Source organism: Akebia trifoliata, chromosome 2 (assembly GCF_017979445.1).
Source record: "Akebia trifoliata isolate Shusen 1 chromosome 2, ASM1797944v1, whole genome shotgun sequence".
Lineage (NCBI taxonomy): Eukaryota > Viridiplantae > Streptophyta > Magnoliopsida > Ranunculales > Lardizabalaceae > Akebia > Akebia trifoliata.
The window spans coordinates 10,706,571-10,728,410 of NC_141376.1; the positions used below are offsets into that span (position 1 = coordinate 10,706,571).

A 21,840-nucleotide genomic window follows, 5' to 3' on the forward strand; every position below is an offset into this window, starting at 1 on the left:
GTGAAAGGGACATTTCGGTGTGTGCAAATAAGACCAACTCTTTTACAATCGAATTTGTAAGATACAACGTTTGAAGAACCAGACTAACATTACTTGGATTTCAAATCCTACTAAGAGTCGTTGAGCCCACATGAATTGTCACATTGGCAAACGAACATCCCACAGCCTTCAAGATTTCTTCGAAAAACTAAGATTCGAATCATTTAATATTAAAATTCAACGGTTTCATTCCAATCTCTGCCAAACATTTTGAAACAGCACGAACCAAGGCCAGGCCTTCAGTCGATTCCCGCTCCCCATCTTCAAAACACTTACTTCAGGGCAGCTTAAGAAATAAAAAACTTTGCAATTTCATTATCGTTTTTTTTTTTTAAATAATAATAGTACAATTCCAGAAAGGATTACATCACTGGAAACAATTCATTTTCAGAAGATAAACTTTACATTCATTCAATTCAAGACAGAATGAAGGTTGAATAGCTGCTTCACTGGCACGTTTACAAAATGCCATTTTGCTTCCCATTCTCGTTGTCCTCGCTATTGTACTCTACAGCTACTCACAAATGTATTTAACCTCTACAGCTACAACAGATCCAATCAAGAAAGAATTTGGTGAGTCGTAAGCATTCAACCCTTCTCTGGAGCCTGTACATTTCTTGTAGGGTTCAAGAATCCGAAGTTGACACATGTTGAATTAGTACACAACTAGGAGTAATTTTGTTTAATCATCTGGGCAGCCCAGAACTTCTGATTTCGCGGTTGTCATCATCATCATCTTCATCGCTGTTATTCCTGTAGTCTACAGTAGGGCGTTGTTTTAGTCTCTGGAATATTTCATCGAGAGACTCAGATGAGGAGACCCGAGAGACGAGCTTTGTTTCCTCCACCTGACGTAAGGGAAGAAACTTCTTGGCCCCAATGTTGGCCTTGAAATTTTGGAAACCTGTCTTCATTGATGTCCAAGTAGAGACTAATCCCGAAGATGGCCCAGATGTTGCGTTACTAGTGCTGTGGTTCTGAGAGTCGCCTGCATTGAGCAAAGAGACTGTTGCAGAGGCTATATTCTTCTCTGTCGACTTGGTATTGGATGCTTGTCTACCTAGCTGTTCTCTTACGGCGGCATATTTTTTCCCAATTTCTTCTCTGTTTGTGCTGTACTTGCGTGTTTCTTCTCTTAGAGGTTTTGATTGATTACCCTTTTCAACCTCTCTGGCTATGCTGGTTGTTGCTTTCATTTCAACACCAGCCTTATCCTGATTCAACAGCAGAAAGATTGCACTAGTTATGAGGTTGTATAATGGCATAAAAAAATTTAAAAGAGAGAGAGAGAACATAAGTGGTAAAAAGATTGACGTAATGGTGCTTCCATGGAATTTCAGTAACAGTGCAAACGGAAGGTTATGTACCATAGTACTGCTGCCAGACTCAACATCCATACCCATATTGTTGAAATTCCTTGCCAATGGAATAACATGTTCACCCACGTTACGCCCTTGTTCAAGCCAAGATCGTTCTTCAAAAAAGGAAGCAATCCAATATAAAGAATTCAATGTTAATAATCTATGAGGATGCTGAAGATTGTAAATTTAAGCAAATTAATGGAATATGATAGGTGTCTACCGAACCCTCCTTCCCAGCCCAAAAAAATTGTTAATTACTATTGGATAATATGTACTACGTACAAACTAGAAGATCAAGGTTATATTACCTTTCTGCAGGATAATTATACCGGATGGGTTGAACCCATTCATATCGTCGGCTTCATTTTGGAACCTGAATCTTTTCCAGCTTCCGAAAAAATCAATTACCCGGTCAAAGAAGTTGCTTGCCACCAACAGGGTGTAGATGACCATAATGAGTGGATATATATTATTAAACCCTTTTCCGAAGAAAGACAAAAAATCGTCGATCTTTCCCATTCTCTGCCTCATCAAATCAGAGTTTTGTCACATTCCCAAGCAGAAGAATCTATCTTAGTCATATTGGAAAGAAACAAGGATGTCACAGCTAGTTATTTGTTACTGTCGCTAAAAACTTAAAAAGATACCACATACAACATAACAAAAGTGAAATTATGTCCAAGAGTAAGTTACTGCTAGGGAAATTAAAGCAAATAAATCACCATGAAGATAATAGGGGGTGGGAATAGAACATGTAAACGTACACATTCTTAACGGTCTTTCCATACCAAAATGTACCTAAAAAGGAGCGCGTAACAATTGATATTTCTATAAAACAGAAATGAAATTACACACATCTTGCATGCAGCTAAATTTTCACATCTTAGTCTATTGTATATCTATTGGTATTAAAATTTGAAGAACTTCGTCGAATTCAAGAAATTATTGTCGATTCTTAACATGGCAAAGCAAGGTTTACCTTTAATAAGTCTTACAGTTATGACAGTAAATAAATTGATTAAAGGTGTTCAAAAGCTTTTCTATCCCCAAATTTTCGCATTTTTTTTTTCTTTTGAGAGGTTGTTTACTGAAAAACAATCAATTATCCAGTAATTAATAACTTGTAGAGATCAAAATCAAGATCAAATGCCCATTATATTGAGTATTTTGATGTTGTTCTTAGGTAAAAAATATTTTCCACTATAATTTTTTATATGTATAAGTGAAATTAGTACAACAAATATGTTAATGCAGTAGATGCAAAATGTTTTAACTATGATAGATCTATGAATCTGTGATATATTTACGCACTCAGGAAGAGAAAGTTTAGGCAAATTCCCCTTCTCCGTTCTATTACAACCAATTGGTTGATCCATGGTAGTCAATTCCCAAGTATTCTTGGCTGGGGAAGGCAAGACATTGAAGCTATCAAGGGCGGCTGTGGTGGGTCTAGCTGAGAGCTTGGTTCAGCTAGAATAACATTAGTATGGAAGATTTCAGTATACAACTATCAATAAATACGGGAAACAGCCCAAGAGGCTGTATCAAAAAAGACAGCACCGAGCAAATAAATTTAGTACAATAAATATGTGAAATGTTTCGGTATGTTTTTGAACTGTTACAGTGCTTGTCATGTTAAGTTGATTGAAACATCATAAAACAGAATAAGATTTCGAACCATAGTTGAACCCAAAAAAGTTTCAACAAAAAATATCACACAAAAGCAAAAAATATCTTATAAAATTATTTCTGACCTTCTCTATGTTGCCAACAATACAGTAATACATTTTGATGATATATTTTTATACGAAATTTTTTCCAAAAAAAAATGAGTTTGGAAAAAATTAATTAGGCGACCAGACATTGCCTTAAATAACATTATCTTAATTATTAATTGTAGCTTTTGCTTATTAGATTCTTATCCTTTCACATATTTGTGTACAGTGGGGCATGCTATTCATCTTGCACATTCTACTGCAAATGATGTTTTTGTGATGTAATGAGTTGTGTGGGTTGTCATCATGCTTGTTCTATCATTTCTTACAATATTGATGCATTTTCCCACGTTTGACACCGATTTTCTACACTTACCTGCAATTGCAAATTTTTAGAGAACTTATCACATGGAATTAAGATTCCTGTAATGAAATCCAATTAACTGAGCAAGGTTCAGTATCTTACTGATGCCTATAAGTCTACCTAAACACAACTATCATAGCATCTGTGTTGACTAGGTCTGCACCCCATTCCTAAATCAACGTGTCTCTGATATACGAGTAGATGTTAATAACATCAAGTTTCAGCATTATATTGAAATGTAATTTATTTATTTGTTTTAGTTTCTTCTAGGATGACATTCACAATAGAAAAATCTGTAAACAAAATAACATGATTTGACAGTAGACTCACCTTTTCAAATATAGTTTTACCACTCCCAACAAGACGAATGAGATTCAGAAAGTTGTATGAAATGGGTGGTGCATATCGTGCAACCATCCTAGCAAGAAATATTAGAATGATACTTAATTACCAAATTTTACTTGAACATAATATCTATAAGGAGAAGGCTTATGTCAGTGTCCAACAAGCAGAAGGAAGAAAAACTTACGAGCATATCATAAGCAAGCTGACTGAGCTTGTTTGTCTTGGTGTTAGTGAATAAAACATTAGTCTTCCAATTTTGAACAAGGAATAATATGTGCACATGCACATGTACATCAGAGGAACAAAAGCAACTACCTGTAAAATAAACGATACCGTGAGTTTACAGTTAATCAACAGAAAAGTTGGAAAAGGGTGTATGGTTAGAGCATAAGATGAACATAAACAAGAAATTGTCACTTAAAAAAGTAGGCAATATCACAAAACGAGAAAAATAGACCAGAGAAGAACACTCATAGGAGTATAATTACAGGGACAATAGTTTTCAAACAAGAAAAGCACAACCCTCCTCACAAATCAGATAAGCAAATCCTAGTATGAATTCACATAAAGGCATCTTCTTGATTCTGCCAATATCAAAATCTCTCTCAGTATACCCCAGCTCTCATATGCCACTTTTTGACCACCAGCGACTTACTTTTAGTAAGACAAATAATGAAAAAAGGATATCCTAGTTATACATTATTAATACTTACTGAGTTAATATTCATTCATTATTAATACTTGGTACCAGTGACTCGTGGGAAGTTCATATTTTATAACCCATCCAACAAGGGAAAGGTAAAAAACAAAAAGATAAACAAACGGGTTCTTTCAAGAAGTTGATTCGATCGTCATGAATTTTCATACTTACTAGGTTAATTAAAGTGAATAATCTATTGTTACTCGGACAATGTTTCCAGTTTAGGAATTTGAATAGAACCGCACCATCTATCTACCCAAGGTAGTGGAAGAGTGAGAAAGAACATATACTTGTCTCACAGAAAGTACACTCCTAACTTTTAAGCCCCAAACCCTAATCAGTAGTCACTAGTAGCAATCCAAAAGAAAAAAAAAAATACTCACTATTAGTTATGATTTTTCTTAATTGAACTTTGGAATCCTGATATGAGAATGGGTGTTATTCACTCCCAAAAGGCAAATGGAAAGATGTTTCCCTAATGCCGCACAATCCAAAAGACTACAATTCTACATGGATTTAAACTTACCTGCACAAGCATCTCTTGCTTTCCTACAGAATTTATGAGAACGGAGAAAAGGGATAAATCAACACCACTTGGCAGTATAGTAGCCTCTGCTAAAAGAATTGCAGCGGACATGCAACCAAATACGATAGCCAGAAGTTTCTCAAGTTGCTTCCTGAGAATACATCGCCAGACCAACTCTGCAAGACCCATCGATTATTTCAGAATTAAATTTTAGAAGCTACTCCTGAGTATATATTTAAATTATTGTTGATGGATATCCAAACAGGCCCTCAATGAAATATGAAATTCAACCATTTGAAGCTATTCATTGCTTCAAGCAGAAAAAATCTTAAGCACCAACAGTAATTTGGAATTTTGGATGACATACGGAAAACATATGATAAAGTACCGAGAGAGCTAAGGTGATAAGTATTGTAAAAGAAATGAGCCCCCAACGGACACATTGACATAATTAACTACATGTATGAGAGGGTTGTGACTAATGTAAAAGCAAACGGAGGGGACTCAAACGGGTTCCCAGTTACAACTGATTTACATCATGGATCGCCTTTGAGTTTGCATTTGTTCGTTCTAGTTATTGATAAAGTAATTGTTCATATCCAATAGCACGTACCGCAGTGCATGTTATTTGCGGATGATGTAGAATTAGTTGACAAAACTAGAGAGGTGTAGAAGTCCAAGGGCTTTAAAATAAATAGAACCAGACTAAGTAAGAAAAGTATGAATTTAGCATTGGCACCTACGAGGAATGTTGGTCTAGAAATATATTAAAGAGACCATACTAGAATGAATGCATTCAAGAAAATTGTAGGAGTAGCTACAATAGGCAATAAACTAAGAAATAACCGACTCAGATGGTTTGGGCACATTCTACAAAGGCCGATTATAACCCCAATAAGAAGAAATATTCAAGTTGAAGGTCCTAAACAAACGAGAGGAAGATCCAAAAGAAAATGGATGGAGATGATGAAAGTAAATATAAAAACATTTTTAATTGAAAAAAAAAAAAAAGGACGTGGCTTTAGATAGAGTGGAATGGAGGAACAAGATTCATTTAATCAACCCCAGATCTTTGGGAAAAGGCTTTGATGGTGATATTGTCGCAAAGGAAATATATGCAAAATGATGTCCAAAAAATCACCTATTGTATCAAAAAGGGATCCTAGCGAGCCAGTCCGACCAGGTTTGAAGCTTGAAACATATTTCCTGCAAAAATAAGATTTTAAAAAATTTATATTCAATGATATATGAATGCCTATAGTCAAGATAATAAAAACTCATTAAAGTTATTGAACAAGTCCAGTTAAATCCCGATGAAAACTAGTCGAGCATAATGATGACGTAGAAAAACCATTATTTTGTTATTAAATGAAATGAAAGCTATAATAATGTGAAGTACGTGTTTCAGGTACTACAGGTTGTAAATGATTTAAATAAATGAGTATATTCAGATGTCAAAATTTATGCACTCCACATTCAACAAAATAATCAAACACAGATTATATCTCTTAGCCATGAAATGAATGAGACTAATCAGAAAACAATATAGAAATAAATGTAAGTTCCAATACTACAATACGGTGTAGCATGCATTATGTTATTCAACTTAGTTAGACCAAAAAAAAAAGGTCAATTCTTAACATTAAGCCCAAGGTTCAATGAAAACAAAATGACCTCAAGTCCTAAAAGTGATATGTGACACACTCCTTTGGGTCCACTGACCAAAATCCAATGGGTAGAAATAAAAAATATCAGGCTGACGAAAAGCCAAAAGTTCAAAGAACTAGTAGGCCTGATTGGATGTGGGATCTTGAATATTCAATTACCTATCATGACCATAGTGACAAAAATTGATGATCTTTTGAAAAAGTCGTTTTAATTCGGAATTCTTTCAATTGTTGAATTAATTAATGAATCATTAGCAAAGTTTCAGAAAGTAAATTTTTTATATTATATTTAATATGAAATCTTTTTATAATATGGAACTTTGTGATTTTGTTTGATATTATATTTTGTGTAAATATGAATGATACATTTTTATATTTTCCGGGATTAATAATATTTTTTTAGTTTTCCTGACTTGGTGGAACTTTGCTCCTTTTTTTTCCAATTTTTTCCCTTCCCGAATTATTCCCCAACCCACCTCAGTCACTATGGTCATGACATTATAACCTAACTTTGACACACCCACCCACCAACAAATTGATTTTAATATGCAGGATTATACAGGACAAAGTAGTATGATGAGGAAAGGCATCCAAGAGCATAATGAGAAGTAAAATATTAACACAAGGGTTAAGAGCAAACCATCCAGTTGCACTGCGACGCTCATAGTTTTTTATAGTATCTTCCAGCTCAAGGGCCTCCGTGACATAGCTCCTATACTCACTGCAAATAAGTAAAGATATTAATCCAATACAATGAACCGCCCGAATAAACACCAAGTCAGCAGCACATTTAGGTTATCTTTCATAATATAGTCATCTTTTAGGGCTTAGACCCATAGCTCAGTCAGTTTGACACATTGCAAAGCAACTTTGAGGTCATGGGTTGAACTGTTCAAGTTCAGCATACCCATAAAAAATTAACCATCTTGAGGGCAGGAAACCATTCACAGTAAGACAACTGAAATATTAATTCTGTGTCATAAATCAATAAATAAATTAAATTTTCACCAAGAAATATATTAATAATTTGAGACAGCACCACCTATCTAAATTGAAACACACTACTTATATTCACCTCATAAACATTTTGAAAGGAAATAATAAAATTATGAGCAAATGTTTGTATAATTAATTAAAGAATGATGATTTTCTGACGCCCCCCTCTGACACACTCCCCCTGGCATGGCACTTGCCAGAACCATAGATTATTTTCTTCGGGATACACAACTGCACATATTTATGGGGATGTACTGTGTATTCCGAGTGGATAAAATCTATGGTTCTAGCCCATGCCTCATCAGGGGGTGTGTGTCAGAGTGGGCATCAGAAAATCACGACCCTTAATTAAAATAAATAGCAAGCCAATTGAACATAGGTCTAATTGGTCACCAGTTGTTTAAGTTCCATTTTTCTACTGCAAAAATGGAATTTAAACAACTAGCTTCAGCAAATTTGAAAGTTGAAGATTGATTTTAATTGACCTTCAATCTGAGACAACCCAGCACATAAAATTTTGGGTGTCCATATTTTTTTTCACTGATTTGAAGATTTTAAATCTCTCTTTTTGGGGGGTTTTATAATTAATTATGGATTTCTTTCTCAAAGCGTTAAAGCTAGCCAATTAGTAAATGGGATCTCAAGACGAGAGTTCGGTAAGAGTAAACAACATTTTCTAGTGTGAAGGAAGTGTTGACAAACTACAAAGAGATAGGATCGAGAGTCAATTGGGGGTTATGGCCCTCATCCACTGGAAAATCCATCTCAAGTCACCACAACTTTGCCAAGATCTTTCTATCATAGTGAGCTTGAAACAGAGTTTGCAAACTGAGCTGTTGTTGCTTCTCCATCTTCTTCGTCTTCTCATTATTACAACTTGGTTTGAAGGTTGTTACCATTACTGATCAATTGTATGAATGAAAATCCAAAAAGAAGGAAGGAGGAAGGGGAGAAAATTATGAGAAGAGGACTGATTATTTTGAGGAAACCACGAGATGGAGTGCTGTGAGAAGGAAAGAGATGGAGTCGAGCAGGAGTGAGAAACGAGAAGGGAGAATCTTCTATATTTTGAGTGATTCCTTTCTCCAGGTTTTTCTGTGTTTGTAAACCCCACCCATGACCTGCCTTTCTTTATTTACTATTTATCAATTGTGAAACAAACAACTTTTCGATGGAAACAAACACGACCATTGTGAATTTTGGGGGAGGGAGGGTGCTTGTTTGATGTCTTGTTGCACTTGAAATTTCTTTTGTAGGTTTCTCTTGTTAGTCTCTCCTCATTTGCGGAGGAATCTTGTGATTGACCATTTAGTCCTTTAATCAATTTGTATTACCAAACAAAAAGTCAAACTTAAAGGAATGGCAAAAACAAGCACCAATTAATCAGTTAGTGCATACCTTTTGTAACGATAGTATTCCTCTCGCGCTATTCTCAGTTGACGTCTAAGAGTAGCCATTGATTTCTCGTCAGTGTCATAGTCCATATCATTTTCTCCCAATCTGCCACCTTGCGGTTTGAAGGATGGGTCTTCTATAAACTAAACAAAGGAAATTTAAGTTAAGAAAATAGAATAGAATGAATAGTAGCTTCCCAAATTTATAATGCTGGGTGGTGTTGTGTCTGAAATCATACGGAAGAAGAAAAAGTACCAACTGACGCAACATGTTGTCAATAATATTCATGTAGGGTCTCAGAGGATCACGCCTGGACATCTGATTTGAAGTTGCTTGAGCGACCTAATGAAAAACACTAACTCAAATATGTGAGAAAATTAAAGAAATAATCCATGATTGAAATCAGTCAGATTATATGCAATGTGATTCATGCAAATGGAACCTCAATAGGATCCTAATCATGTTTAACAAATACAGAGCAAAACAAAGATGGTTGATGTCAATATGCCAAAGACCACCAAATCTCGTGCTCAACCTTGCCAAAACATTTCTCCCTCACAATGTTGTTAAATAACATATGCGAGTCTTTGCGACCAGCATAGGCTGTTCGCATATATTGCATATGCGGTGGCATATGCAACAACACACACACACACACACAAATTGGAAAAAAAAAAAAACATGCAGAAATTTTTTTTAAAAAAATTCAGAAAAAATCTTTTAAAAAAATTCAGTAAAATACATAATAATTAAGCAATGCCCAAATTTCATATTTTCATTCATAAATCATAGTTCATACACCAAAACATGCAAGTAAAAGACTAAAAATAGTCAATTATCAAAAAAACAATAAGTCAAATAGTCATACAAATACATGAAATAGTGATAGAAATGTCTAAGTAACTAACTCTAATAGTTAGTTTGATACACTGCACAAGCATCCCTAATCCATTGTGGAACATCTTCACTAGGATTGTCGTTGCTTCCATTCCCATCTTGAGAGTTGAGAGTTGAGAGTTGAGAGTGAGAGTGAGTGAGTTGAGACTTCATCACTTGAGACTTGAGAGCAAAGAATGGAGAGAGAGAGATTTAAGAAGAAAAATAGAGATTTGAACTTAGAAGGTAGTAGAGTATGTTGTAGAAGAAGTATGGGGGGTAGAAGTGGAGTATTTATAAGAAGAAAAAAAAAGAGTTTAAAGCAAAAACTAAATTATGTGTCCAACAGTCATATTTTTTACCGTTGGACATTATGCCATCGTATATTTGTCAGATAACATAATTTTGTATATGCAATGGTAGCATATGCGATATTATGTTTCAAAATAGCATATGCGACCGCATTTGACAACACTGCTCCGTCATTTTACAAACCAAATGATGGGTAAAAAGCGACCAATGTATAAGAATGGAAGGTTGGTCCATTCAAACTCCACTGAAAGTTTGTGATGAAGGCATGTTGACTTCCAAGATAGAAATCCACCGTCTTTGGTTGAACCTATACTAATAAAACTCTAAGAAAAAAAGCATGTGAGATGGTGAAGCTGAGAGCTGGTCTGTGGTTCTTGGAGAAAGTTGATGCACCAAAAAGGAAGAACAGACATTCGGAGCTCTAGACATTGAATTACAAAGACCGAGCTTCGCCAAGCATCCTATGCATCCGAAAGTAGCACCAGCACCATACAACAATTTTGAGTCGTAGAGATTGAGATTAGGCATTGCTCAGTCCTATTACAGTAATAAGATGTAGAAACAGAGTACATTCTTTTCCTTGTATAAAATACCAAAAGAAAGAAGTTGTATTCATTTTTCAGCACAATCAATGCAATTGAATTTGATCGCTCTTCTTCTTGTATTGAATTTCAGTATAAAAAAATTTATGTCCACATGTAGGGTCAAATAATAGCACAAGGAAGTCCAAACCCTTTGATGGTGGGTTATCTTTAATGCAGGATGCAAATCAAGCCAACAGTAACGGGTTCGAACAGAAATTTTGTAACTCTCTTTATCAGGGGAGAGTAGTCATTGATCCCAAAAATATAAAATGAAAACACAGAATTCATAAGGTCTCTATAAAACCTTAGGCACCAAAACAAAATTTATTGAGGATGGGAGCACACTTACTACAATAGCATTTGAAAATTCCTGATGAGCATCATCAAGACTCACAGCCATTTTGGCAACTTTATGAGAAAGAACTTTTTGACGGGTGTTCCAATCCGCATTTCTCCAAATGCTCTTCGGAATTTCACTCAAACCAAAGCCAAGAAGAAATGCACCGGTGAGGAGTCCGAAAGTATTCGAGCAAGCCATAGCTAAACCCACAACACCACTACGGCTGTCGATGCATATAGCAATAAAGTTACCAATTAAGAGAATCGAAAAAAAGGAGCTAGCAGAGCAAAAAAAAACATAATAATAGTGGTTGGCAAGGCAAAGGAACTTTTTTAAGTACAAAAGGGGATGCCACCATATACACCAGGAAAATTTGAGATGGCTAGAAGAATTCTATCTAGATCAGCTAATAAATTAAAGGGAATGTATTAAACTCTACAAGAGTCGTAGCTTGTTTAAAAACTCAATTTTTGAGTACTGAACTATTAATTACTTAACCAGTTGGTAGTTGTTAACACATTACTGGGGTAATCTATAATTGGTGAATTTAACTGAAGGACCCATATACATCTATCCTAGTGAGTTCAACATTACAGAGAAAGTGAGAGGTCAAAGGTTTGTCTAGGTGTTGAAGAAGATCAAACTGTCAAAATTCAACAGATTATAATACTTTACAGAATTTGCACTAATGTTGCTTTAAATGCTAAGGTGTGGCGAGACGTTAACCAGCCAAAGCCTTACAAGCATGCCTTTTTTAAATTGATAAACAATTAAATATACATAAAAATAAATAGAAAAATATATATAGTAAAGGACAAGAATTTGGGGGGGAGGGGGGGGGGGGGGGAGGAATCTTAATAAGAAAGGAAAAAAATTAAAGAAATTTCATAACTGCACAGTCCAAAACCAATCAAAATTAAATTACACCATATCCACAATTTCATGCTTTCAAAGTTTTCATCCCTAAAACTAAAAAGCAACAGTTTGTGTGCAATAGCCATTCCAACTAAAAATGCATAAGTTCTCCTAATACTAAAAGGAGAAGTGGAGGGACTGGTTCAGCGTAGAGATAAACAAAAATAGGGAAGATTGAAGTAACAAAAACTAGCGGAAAAAAAAAGAGACAGAGATTATACATAAATTGGACGTTATAACAAGGGTAACTTTATAGTTATAAATATTGTTAATTGATGATACTACAAAACAGGAAGATCTAACCAAAGAAGGTGATAGCCCTATAGATACGTTCCCATGGGTTTGATCTTTCCCCGTAAATCGTGGTGTGTTCAAATTCTGATCGCTTTTACACGAGAAAGGGGGAACACCCTCTAAGCCTAAGTATTCCTCAATGACTGGTAGCATACAAGTTTGAGGGGGGATACAATACATTAAAGGGTGCCACAAAGGTGTGAATGGGGAAAGAACCTTTAAAACACCTCTTTAAGTAATGACAAAGCATTTGGGGGAAAAGAATCTTTCCTTAAAGTCTGAAGGTGTTCTATGAGAGCTTCTAACTGAAGCAAGATTCAATTCATAAGCCTCCAATGCCTTTGAGAGCATTGATCCTTAAACCATCATATCACACCAAATTCTTTTTTTTTTTTTTTTTTTTTTTGCTTGTTGGGGTTAGGGGTTAGCATAAGAAGGGGTTTGAACCTAAGACCTTGGGAACACCAAATTCTTTCTTATTGATACTAATTAAAGAGAAAATATGGGTTGATCACAGCTTGTTTTGACCAGCTATTAAAAGCATCTCTCCAGGCTCATAAACTCACCACTTCAAAAAAGAAAATCTTGGGTTTCACAATGAAAGACATAGCTCATCCACTAAAAAACCATTATATTTTGAATTTCCAAAATACAGCCTCTCATAACTTCAGAATTTCTTCATGTCTCATTCACACATATTTCCAAAACATCTTATAACGTACTAAATTTCCAATTTATCTGTAAGGGCATGGTATGCATCTAAGGTGCGCCAAACTTGGGCTAGCCATATTGTAAAATGTCCACCATGCGCTAGAGGACATAGGCATGGTGATTAAATATCAAATCTTTAAATGGTTTTTTGTCTAAGCTATTTAAAGAATGAGGATGATTGTTTCCCAGGGATTTTATATTGAAGTGAGATCACATTGTAAAGGGACGGGTTGTTAATCTTTCCCCTTTTTCGTTTGCTCAAGGTAGGTTTTCTCAACCTCCTTAGCTCACTTGTATCTCGATTTTGCTGCTATTAATAAATATTCACCTATCAAAAAAATAGCTATTTAGGTTATTCAGGTGAGGGAATTTGCATGCTGAATATTTGTGTGTGTGTGTGTGGGGGGGGGGGGGGGGGGGGGGGGGGGGTGGAGGGAGAAGAAAAAAAAAATCACAAATGTTACATATAACAGGAATAGTCGGGAGGTTTTGATTTCATTAAAGAAACTTCATAATTGCAGTATTGACAGCATTCTAGAAAATAGAACCATATAACAGGACCAAGGGAAGAAAAATAGACTGAGAGAAACCAAAAGCTTGCATAGGAAGAAATAGAATTTATATCAAACATTAATAATTTAGGCGGAATACAAAACAAACCGAATTTTGTGCATAATAATGAGGAGAATAAGTCCAATAAGACCAATAGATCCCACGCTCAAATAGAAGAGTAAGTTCCCATGAACGCTGGTTTTCAATCTTTCTGTCACAGTAAAATCCCCAGCATCTTCATAACCCTGAATAAGGGGCACCACAGCCCTGCTTAGAAAAATGATGTAATACAGAAGCAATGAGGATATGTGCACCACTAAGATACAAAAAAATTTAGTAGAACATCTAAGCATTTACCAAAGGACCAAAAATTTCAAAGACACGCTTCAGGACTACAGTTAAAAGTTACATATCTGTCAAGGAAAAAAAACAAGCATTCCAAGAGATGGAACGAAGCATTTGGAATTTTTTGAAACATTCCCAAAATATTTCAAAACATCCATCAAAACCAGTATTTTAGTGATAAATAGTTAAAAGAAAATGTTTTAGTTTATAAAATGAATCTTACAATAAGTTCGGTTAAATGTATCACTTTTCATGTCGATATTCACCATGAAATATTGATATGCTGAGAATACACATAGTTAGATTATAAAGTTGTTTAATGTTTCAATAAGCTATCAAATATTGTACACAAAAATTGGAGAAAACTTCTCAATGTCTTAATATAAGCCAAGATTTCACAAGTTTGCCTCACAAAAATGTTTTTGTCCAAGAAAAATCTGCATATAGCCAGGTCAGCCTGGGGACCTGGACTAGGATTGGGCATGGTTTGGTCGTCTATTGGGTTAACTTAGGCACGAATTTGGCTGGATTGAGTTCGCATCTATATATTTAGTAGGTCTATGAGTCTATCAATAAGCCCGTGATGATAGAAAATTAAAAATCATAGATCAAGATGATCTAGAGATGAGGACAACCAAGTTTCAGCTTCAAGATTTCGAGTTTTCAAGGCCGAAGACTCCATTTTGTAGCATTAGGAAAGCCCCACATTGGGTAGATGTGTTATAATTGCTTTTAAGGAGTATAGAGGGCCCATTGAACCATTATGCAGTGGGTTTTGTAGCCCATTAACGGATTGGAGGAATATTAGGGACATAAGAGTCTTACTTATTTGTTATAGTTGTTTAGGACCTACTAGTTGTTTAATTATTTTATGGGGACCCAATAGGTATTCATTGTTTTATGTTTTAATCTTAGTCATAGATTTGATTTGATGGTTGAGATTAATCATTGGATTAGAAAACACTATATAAACCTTTGTTTGGTTATCTGATTAGACAATGAAAGTTTCACAACCTCTCTTGAGAAATTCTTCAGTGATAGGATGATGTGATGCCAAGAATCTTTGGAGTAATTCTAAAGTAGTTATCTTCTTCTACATCTTCTCTTCTTATTTATAGGTATCGTCAGAATTCTCTTTTTATAAATATAAATTTTATTGAAAGCCAAAACAAAAGGATGAGAGGTCCTCCAAGAATATAAGAAAACAAACCAAAGAAAAATTATTTGGATCAGAATTTTCTTCTTACCCTTCATCTGTTTCTTTAATTTTTCTGTTTTGGATCAACTTTATCCACTTCATACACCAACCCAAACCCTAATCCTTAAGGAAAACCAACTCCACCCCTATTTTTTCACCTTTTATTTAAAAAATGATAAATACTGCTGGAGAATTATAATAATTGCTTAATTTAAACCCTATTACAAAATTTTGCGTTTCACATACCCAATTGGCCTTTTAGAATTTTTCAGTGGCCAATAAAACCTATTGGGTCTAAAATATTTTCTCAAAACCTTTGATTGTGCTCAATAAAATCTTCATAGATATTGGATTAAGAGCCTAAGTTAGTTGGAAGTTCTATCTTCCTCGTGATCCCTTGATTTAATATTTTGGAATAGCCCTGTGGGATCGTAATTTGCAACTTATCCTAGGATCATTTTTAATTGCATATTAGATTTTCTTTATAATTTAAGGTAGAATTAGCTTCTTTTATGTTTTTCTTTGTTCTTAATAATTAATTGTTATATCAGACTCCACATTTTAGGCTAAGTTTGCATCGTCCTATATCATCTTGGTGTTCTCAGGGTGGTCCAATATTCATTGATCAATGAGGCCATTAATCAATCATATGGGTGTAAAATAAACCTAAAATTGTATAACTACCCAAACCCTTCAAAGTATAGAATCAATTTTGTGTAGATAATGACCAAAGACAGTAAGAAACTTACCTTCACTTGTATAGATAGGGCAGCATCAGCTTAATTGCCCCGACATTTTTCTTTCATATTCTTCTTCAACGAATGGTAAGCTTCTCTCCTTTCTCTCCCTATCTTTTTTTCTTTGTTTTTTGAATGAGTTCAATAAAGGTTTTTTCAGGAATAATCAAGTATTCGAAGGACAACTATTGAAACATTATTGTCCTTCGGATATCTATTTTTTGCAGAGATCTTCTTTTTCTTTTCTTTTTTTTTTTCAGTTCTTATTCTTTTTTCTTTCTTTTTTTGGCTTTTCAATGTATCCAACACATTGGACTTTTTAGTCTTTGAAAGTATTATTTTCCGAGAATCTTGAAAAAATAAAAAGTCTATTTTTCTAGGTTTGCCTCAGAATGTTTCATACGAAAACATTCCTTTGGATCATTCATTCTATGAATGTTTCATTTTGGAATATTCAAATTCCAGAATTTCTCCGTCAAAACATTGAAATAAAATAAAACTAAACTTTGAATAATGCTTAGAGCTACATCTCAAAGAGGAGGGAAAGAAATGATGCAAATGCAGGCATGGGTAAAGAAATCTTGGTAAATGAATGGTAAATAGACAGAGAAGCATGATCATTTTAAAACCTAAATTAGTTTCCGAATTTCCATAAAAACATGGCATCATTATATATAAAAGACTGTCAACTGGTTAACTTATGTGCATAACTAAGATTTGTATGCATAACTATGTCCCTTTACACAAAATAAAATGTCTGTGTATATGCATGGGGAGTGCTTCCCTCACCAAGGAAATGCTCAACCTTGTATAGAACCACATAGTTGGACCAAGGTATTTAAGCAACAAGTTCAATCCTAATCAAACATTAAAAAATATTCAAATTTCAAATTTCAGGATTTTTCCTGAACTTTAGAACTTTGAAAATGTAGGTGCACATAAATGGAATAAGTGTGTGTGTGTGTGTCTGTGCATATCAAAAAACAGTATGAAATGATTCCCTTGATGCCTATAGTTCACTTCATAACCTGAGTGTCTGAGCTAATATATATAAAGTTTCACAGATTCACAAAAACAGACTCTAATTGACAGAGCAACGCATAACAAAAGAAGAAGGAAATAAAGGTATCGGTCTCAAAGTTCATATGTAACATACCAAGTAAGTGCAAATGTACCCCAATATGACCAGCTCCAAAAGAAACCAATCCCTCCGTTCTCATGACCAATTAATGTCTGTGTAGCACCATAAGGAACTCAGTTAAATTCATTAAACCAATTCAGTGCTTAGCTGAGTTCAGTGAATGATCCGACACCACCATAATTTCAGGTCTAAAACCTCAGAGAATCTAAGAATGAAGTAAACAATTTACTGCATTCATAGGTAAAAAGAAGAAGCATCCTTGCATTGAATGAAACGTAATATAGAATGGATAAAAATTCATTAAAAAAATGGAATAAAGGAGCTCATCAACAAGTAGTCAAGAAAAAGATGCAGGCAAAACATTCGCTTTTATATTCCAAAACCCATAAAGGAGTTCATGTCTGACATTAGTTATCTCTAGTTGTAAACCTTCTGAATCATTAGTAGAGACAACAGATCGTACAAAAATCTGTACTGAAATGCCCAAGGAATGATTCATTGAGCAGAATCCCAAGAATTAATCCATTGCATAGCCATTCAAGGAAACAACAATAGAGCTGGTATGACAACCTATTGGAATCTGGTAAATAAGGGAAAAAAAGGTTATAATTGTATTCAAAACAGCTGTTTGTATCAATGTAATATTTTTGCATCTAATTAGACACTTTGTTTTTAACTAAAAACATTTCTTTTACCCTGAGGAAAGCATTAAAAAAGATTTGTTGACACCAAGAAGCTACTAATCATATATTAAAAAAGTTCAATATGTAAAGAGTACTAAAGATGCCTTAGAAGTAACGACATACACTGATAAATGCAAGGAATAATGTATTGAGAACATCTCAGAAACATGAAAAAGGGACCATAAGCAGAAATTATTACGAACTCCAAGAAAAAGTATAAACTTGAATGTAAACTATTGGATAGTGAACTTCTGAAAGAAACCAAGAATGGATTATAATCCTTCCTAAAACCCCCACTTTTAAAGAAATTTCAACTATTTATTGCACCTTATCATACAGTGTTCAAAAACTTCGAATTTGACTCAAATTGAAAGCCAGTTGGATCGCGTTAATATGAAAAGTCAACCCACTTTATATCTCTCATTAAAGTCTATTGGTGCTTCCCACTTTTTCTCCCTCGGGTGTTTCAAAGTTGATACCTAAAAGAATGCACTATCAGGAAAAGGATCCTTTGGTCTCTAACCCCTTTCACCATGTGTTGGGGCATTTGGCTTGAGCAGAATAGCAGACTTTTCAAAGGTAAAGAGCTCCAGTTAGAGACTATGGTTAGAGAGATAGTGGCTCTGATTTTCTACTGGAGTAGAGCTTTTGAAGAGTTTAAAGGAACTTTCATCGAAGATTTTATGTTTATATGGGATTCATTATGTGAGCTGTGAGGTGTTACTTTAGGTTGTTGGCTCTTTTCTTGTATATTCTTGTTGTTGGTCTCAGGGTTCTTTGTACATGGGTGGCTATCTTGGCCACTTCTCTTCTTCTTTATTAATAGAGGCTTATCCCTTACTATCAAAACAAAAAAGTCAACCTGACTCGAAATGATTAATTTGAAAAATACCATCAACATGTAAACTTTATTTAATAAAGCAATATGAAAATTCATTTAAATATGGGATCTATTTGATTGCCTTCAATTTTTCCGTTTTATCAACTAAAGTTAATGCTTGGTAGACCTGCCTACATACCCCCCCCCCCCCAACACAACACACACAGAGACACATGAAAAAAATTGAAGACCAAGATTGAGAAACTCGCGCTCACTTCCCAAAAAAGTTTCTTTTTGTTGTTTTGCATTGTGTCCTATGAGAAACAAAATATCTCAAAGAAAGTGCAACTAACTTCAGAATTTTTATCGTGGGATGAGATTTTACAACACTCAAATAGAAATGATAGGACCCAATTTCTTGGATCTGAACCAAAACAAGGTGGTGCCAAGCCTAAAAGATGTCTCTCAAAGATTGGAAGAAGCTTGACCAAAAAGCTGTTGGGTTTATCCAGTAGTGTGGTTTGATGACAATTTCTTTCATCGTGTGTCCACAGAAACTGCGGCACATGTTCTTAGGAAGTACATAAGGAAAAAGCTTTCTTGATCAGAAAGCTAGTGAATCTGAAATCAAAAGAAGGAAGCTCAATTGCAGAACACTTGAATGAAGTGCAGGAGCAATGTAAATCAATTCTCCTCTATAATGGTACTCGATGATGAGTTGCATGTCCTACTACTACTAATTTCATGCCTAATAGTTGGGAGATGGTGATGTCTCTAAGCAATTCTACTCCATATGGGATCATCACAATGAATCAAATAACATGATTGCCCCTTCTGCTGATCACGGCCCTTGCCTTAAGTGCCTATGGACGGTTGGGATTCTGCCGTAGATCGAGTTCTGGATGGGACGAAGGTCTGATCCTCGAACTCCCAGTCTATCTCAATTCCGTAACGGCTTATGTAGTTCTAGGCAATTACAATAAAGAACCAAACCTCGAACTCCCTATAGCGGCCCACCTGCATTCTTTTTCATCGTTCATTGAATATTGAGCATGAAATTTCCCACAGACCAGACCTGGGAGCATGTTGAATGAAGAATCCAGAAGAAAATCATTAAGTCATTTAGAATCCAAAACTTTTATTACAGAAAAATGGGGAAAAGTAAAAGAAAAAGGTCTTCCAATCATGAGAAGTCGAGAGAAAGATTCAAATCAAAAAATATTTTCTTGCTACAATTGTGGCAAGTTGGGACATGCGAAAAGAGATTGTCAACAGCTCAAAAGAGAGAAAAGGAAAGAAAAACATGATGATAAGGATATACCACTTCCACTGCTTCAGATGGTGATATTATTATTCTCTCAGCCTATGAGAAATCTTGCATTAGTGCCTATCAAAAAAAAAAATGTCTCACTTATCCAAATATAGAATGGGTTGTCGATGCCGGTGTTTCTTACCACAATACTCCACAAGAGGATTTCTTAACACCTTATAAGCCGGACAATTTCAGTATTGCAAGAATTTATAATAGTGGTACCTTAAAAATCATAGGGACGCGGTGATGTCTACATTGAGACCGATATCCACTGCAAATTGATTCTCAAACATGTGAGACATCTTACAAATCTTCATCTCAACTTAATCTATGATGGAAAAATGAGGGAAGAAGGGCTCATCAATCACTTGGAAACTTGCTAAAGGGTTTCTTGTGGTGGCAAGAGGAAAGAAAACAAATGTTATACTCTCCATAAGAAGCAAACACAGTTGTGCTGAGGAGAAGTAATTACAACAGTGAAAGATTCATCTGTTGGCTTGTGAAACAATCGGCAATGCCACATTAGTGAGAAGGGTCTACGAATTCTCTCCAAGAAGCAACCCCTACCTAGCTGAGGTTTAATTGGAAAATAGCTAAGGTTTCCATTTCGTAAGAAATCACGTATGAAAACAAATTATTGGAATTGATTTATTCTGATGTTTGTGTTCCTATGAAAATAAGTTCTCTTCGACGAGGTCATTATTTTGTCACGTTGCTCCTTTTAAATATGTGCATATGCATTAAAAACCAACAAGTGGTATCATTGAAGTCAAATTCAACATGTTTGCAGCTTAATCACCAAAAACAAATAAAGCAACTAATTTTTCTTCAAAAATCCCAAAAAAAAAAAGTTCTCACCAATCACTAAACCCTGAAATTTACACATAACCAACCAATTCAACAAAGGACACAACAAAATAACAATCAGATCAAGAACAATTCAGGAAATCCAGGATCGCCATCTATCATGCAATATCGAAATCGAGCTTCAAATATTAAAAGGAAGATCTCAAACACATCATATGAACAAAAATTAAATTAAATTTTATTTTAATCAACGAGAAGAGAAACAAACAATGAAAGATCTAAGAATTGAGGAAGGATCGTGTACCGTCCAAATGTCGGCAGGGACGAGGATGATTATGGAGATTGAGCAGAACCAAGCGTATCCAACGGTGAAGAGGACATAGCGAGGAACATCTGGACCTGCGAAGTATCTCAACGTGAATATAACCATGCCCATTGTGAGGGGAAGCGAGATCAGATAGAACACCCACATCTCTCTCTCTCTCTCTCTTTGTTAGAAAATCTGTTGGGGAAGACAGTAGAGAAGAGGAGATTGTTTCAGAAGCTTTGACACGAAGAAGGGAACGGACAAGGGAGAGACCCGGTCAAGCGGATCCAAAGTTAACGAGAAACCCAATTGCTGCAATTGCATCTAAAATGCGCTACTACGCATGCAATTATAGCTAAAGTGCGCCATTACGCAAGACACCGACTTTGGTTTTAAATACGCGGGAGTGCGTTGTACGTGCGCCATTTTGGCTTATATGTAGAGAGATTCTATTATCACGCCAACTTTTACTTAGAGCACCCAAGATGTGTAACGCTGTGTTTGAGTTGTGAGAAGAGAAGAGAAGAGAAAAGAAAATAAATGAGTTTCTCTCCATTTATCTTATTTGAATTGTTAAGTGGGGGAGAGAAGAGAAAAGAATTGGAGAGAAGATAAAAGAAAAAAAAGGTAAATTTTCTCTATCCAAAAATGGAGAGAAATCCTTTTAAAATATTTTATGATTTCAACTCTACCCTTATATCTCTTTTAAGATATTTTTAGATTTCAAAGTTGTCCCAAATTCTCTTCTGTCAATCCGAACATGATGGAGAGAAATTGAGTTTCTCTTCTCTTCACTTC

General features: G+C 35.1%; 1 protein-coding gene across 4 annotated transcripts; it reads right to left on the reverse strand.

Moving 5' to 3' along the window:
- Positions 1-326: 326 nt before the first annotated feature.
- On the reverse strand, positions 327-21,448 carry LOC147409490 (uncharacterized). Of its 4 annotated transcripts, none has more exons than XM_086429565.1 (14): positions 21,040-21,446; positions 17,129-17,205; positions 13,801-13,959; positions 11,230-11,443; positions 9,364-9,450; positions 9,112-9,251; positions 7,358-7,438; positions 6,192-6,256; positions 5,051-5,226; positions 4,009-4,139; positions 3,810-3,897; positions 1,709-1,922; positions 1,407-1,513; positions 327-1,253 (listed from the first exon to the last, which is right to left on the reverse strand). In XM_086429565.1, exons 1-14 carry the CDS (start codon positions 21,205-21,207, stop codon positions 726-728), a joined length of 2,235 nt encoding a protein of 744 aa, XP_086285691.1. In that variant the 5' UTR covers positions 21,208-21,446; the 3' UTR covers positions 327-725. The 4 variants fall into 4 exon arrangements, with proteins under 4 accessions (XP_086285691.1, XP_086285699.1, XP_086285687.1 ...); XM_086429573.1 differs by adding an exon at positions 19,634-19,691 and having other exon boundaries at positions 327-1,513; positions 21,040-21,159; XM_086429561.1 differs by having other exon boundaries at positions 327-1,513; positions 21,040-21,448.
- Positions 21,449-21,840: the final 392 nt, after the last annotated feature.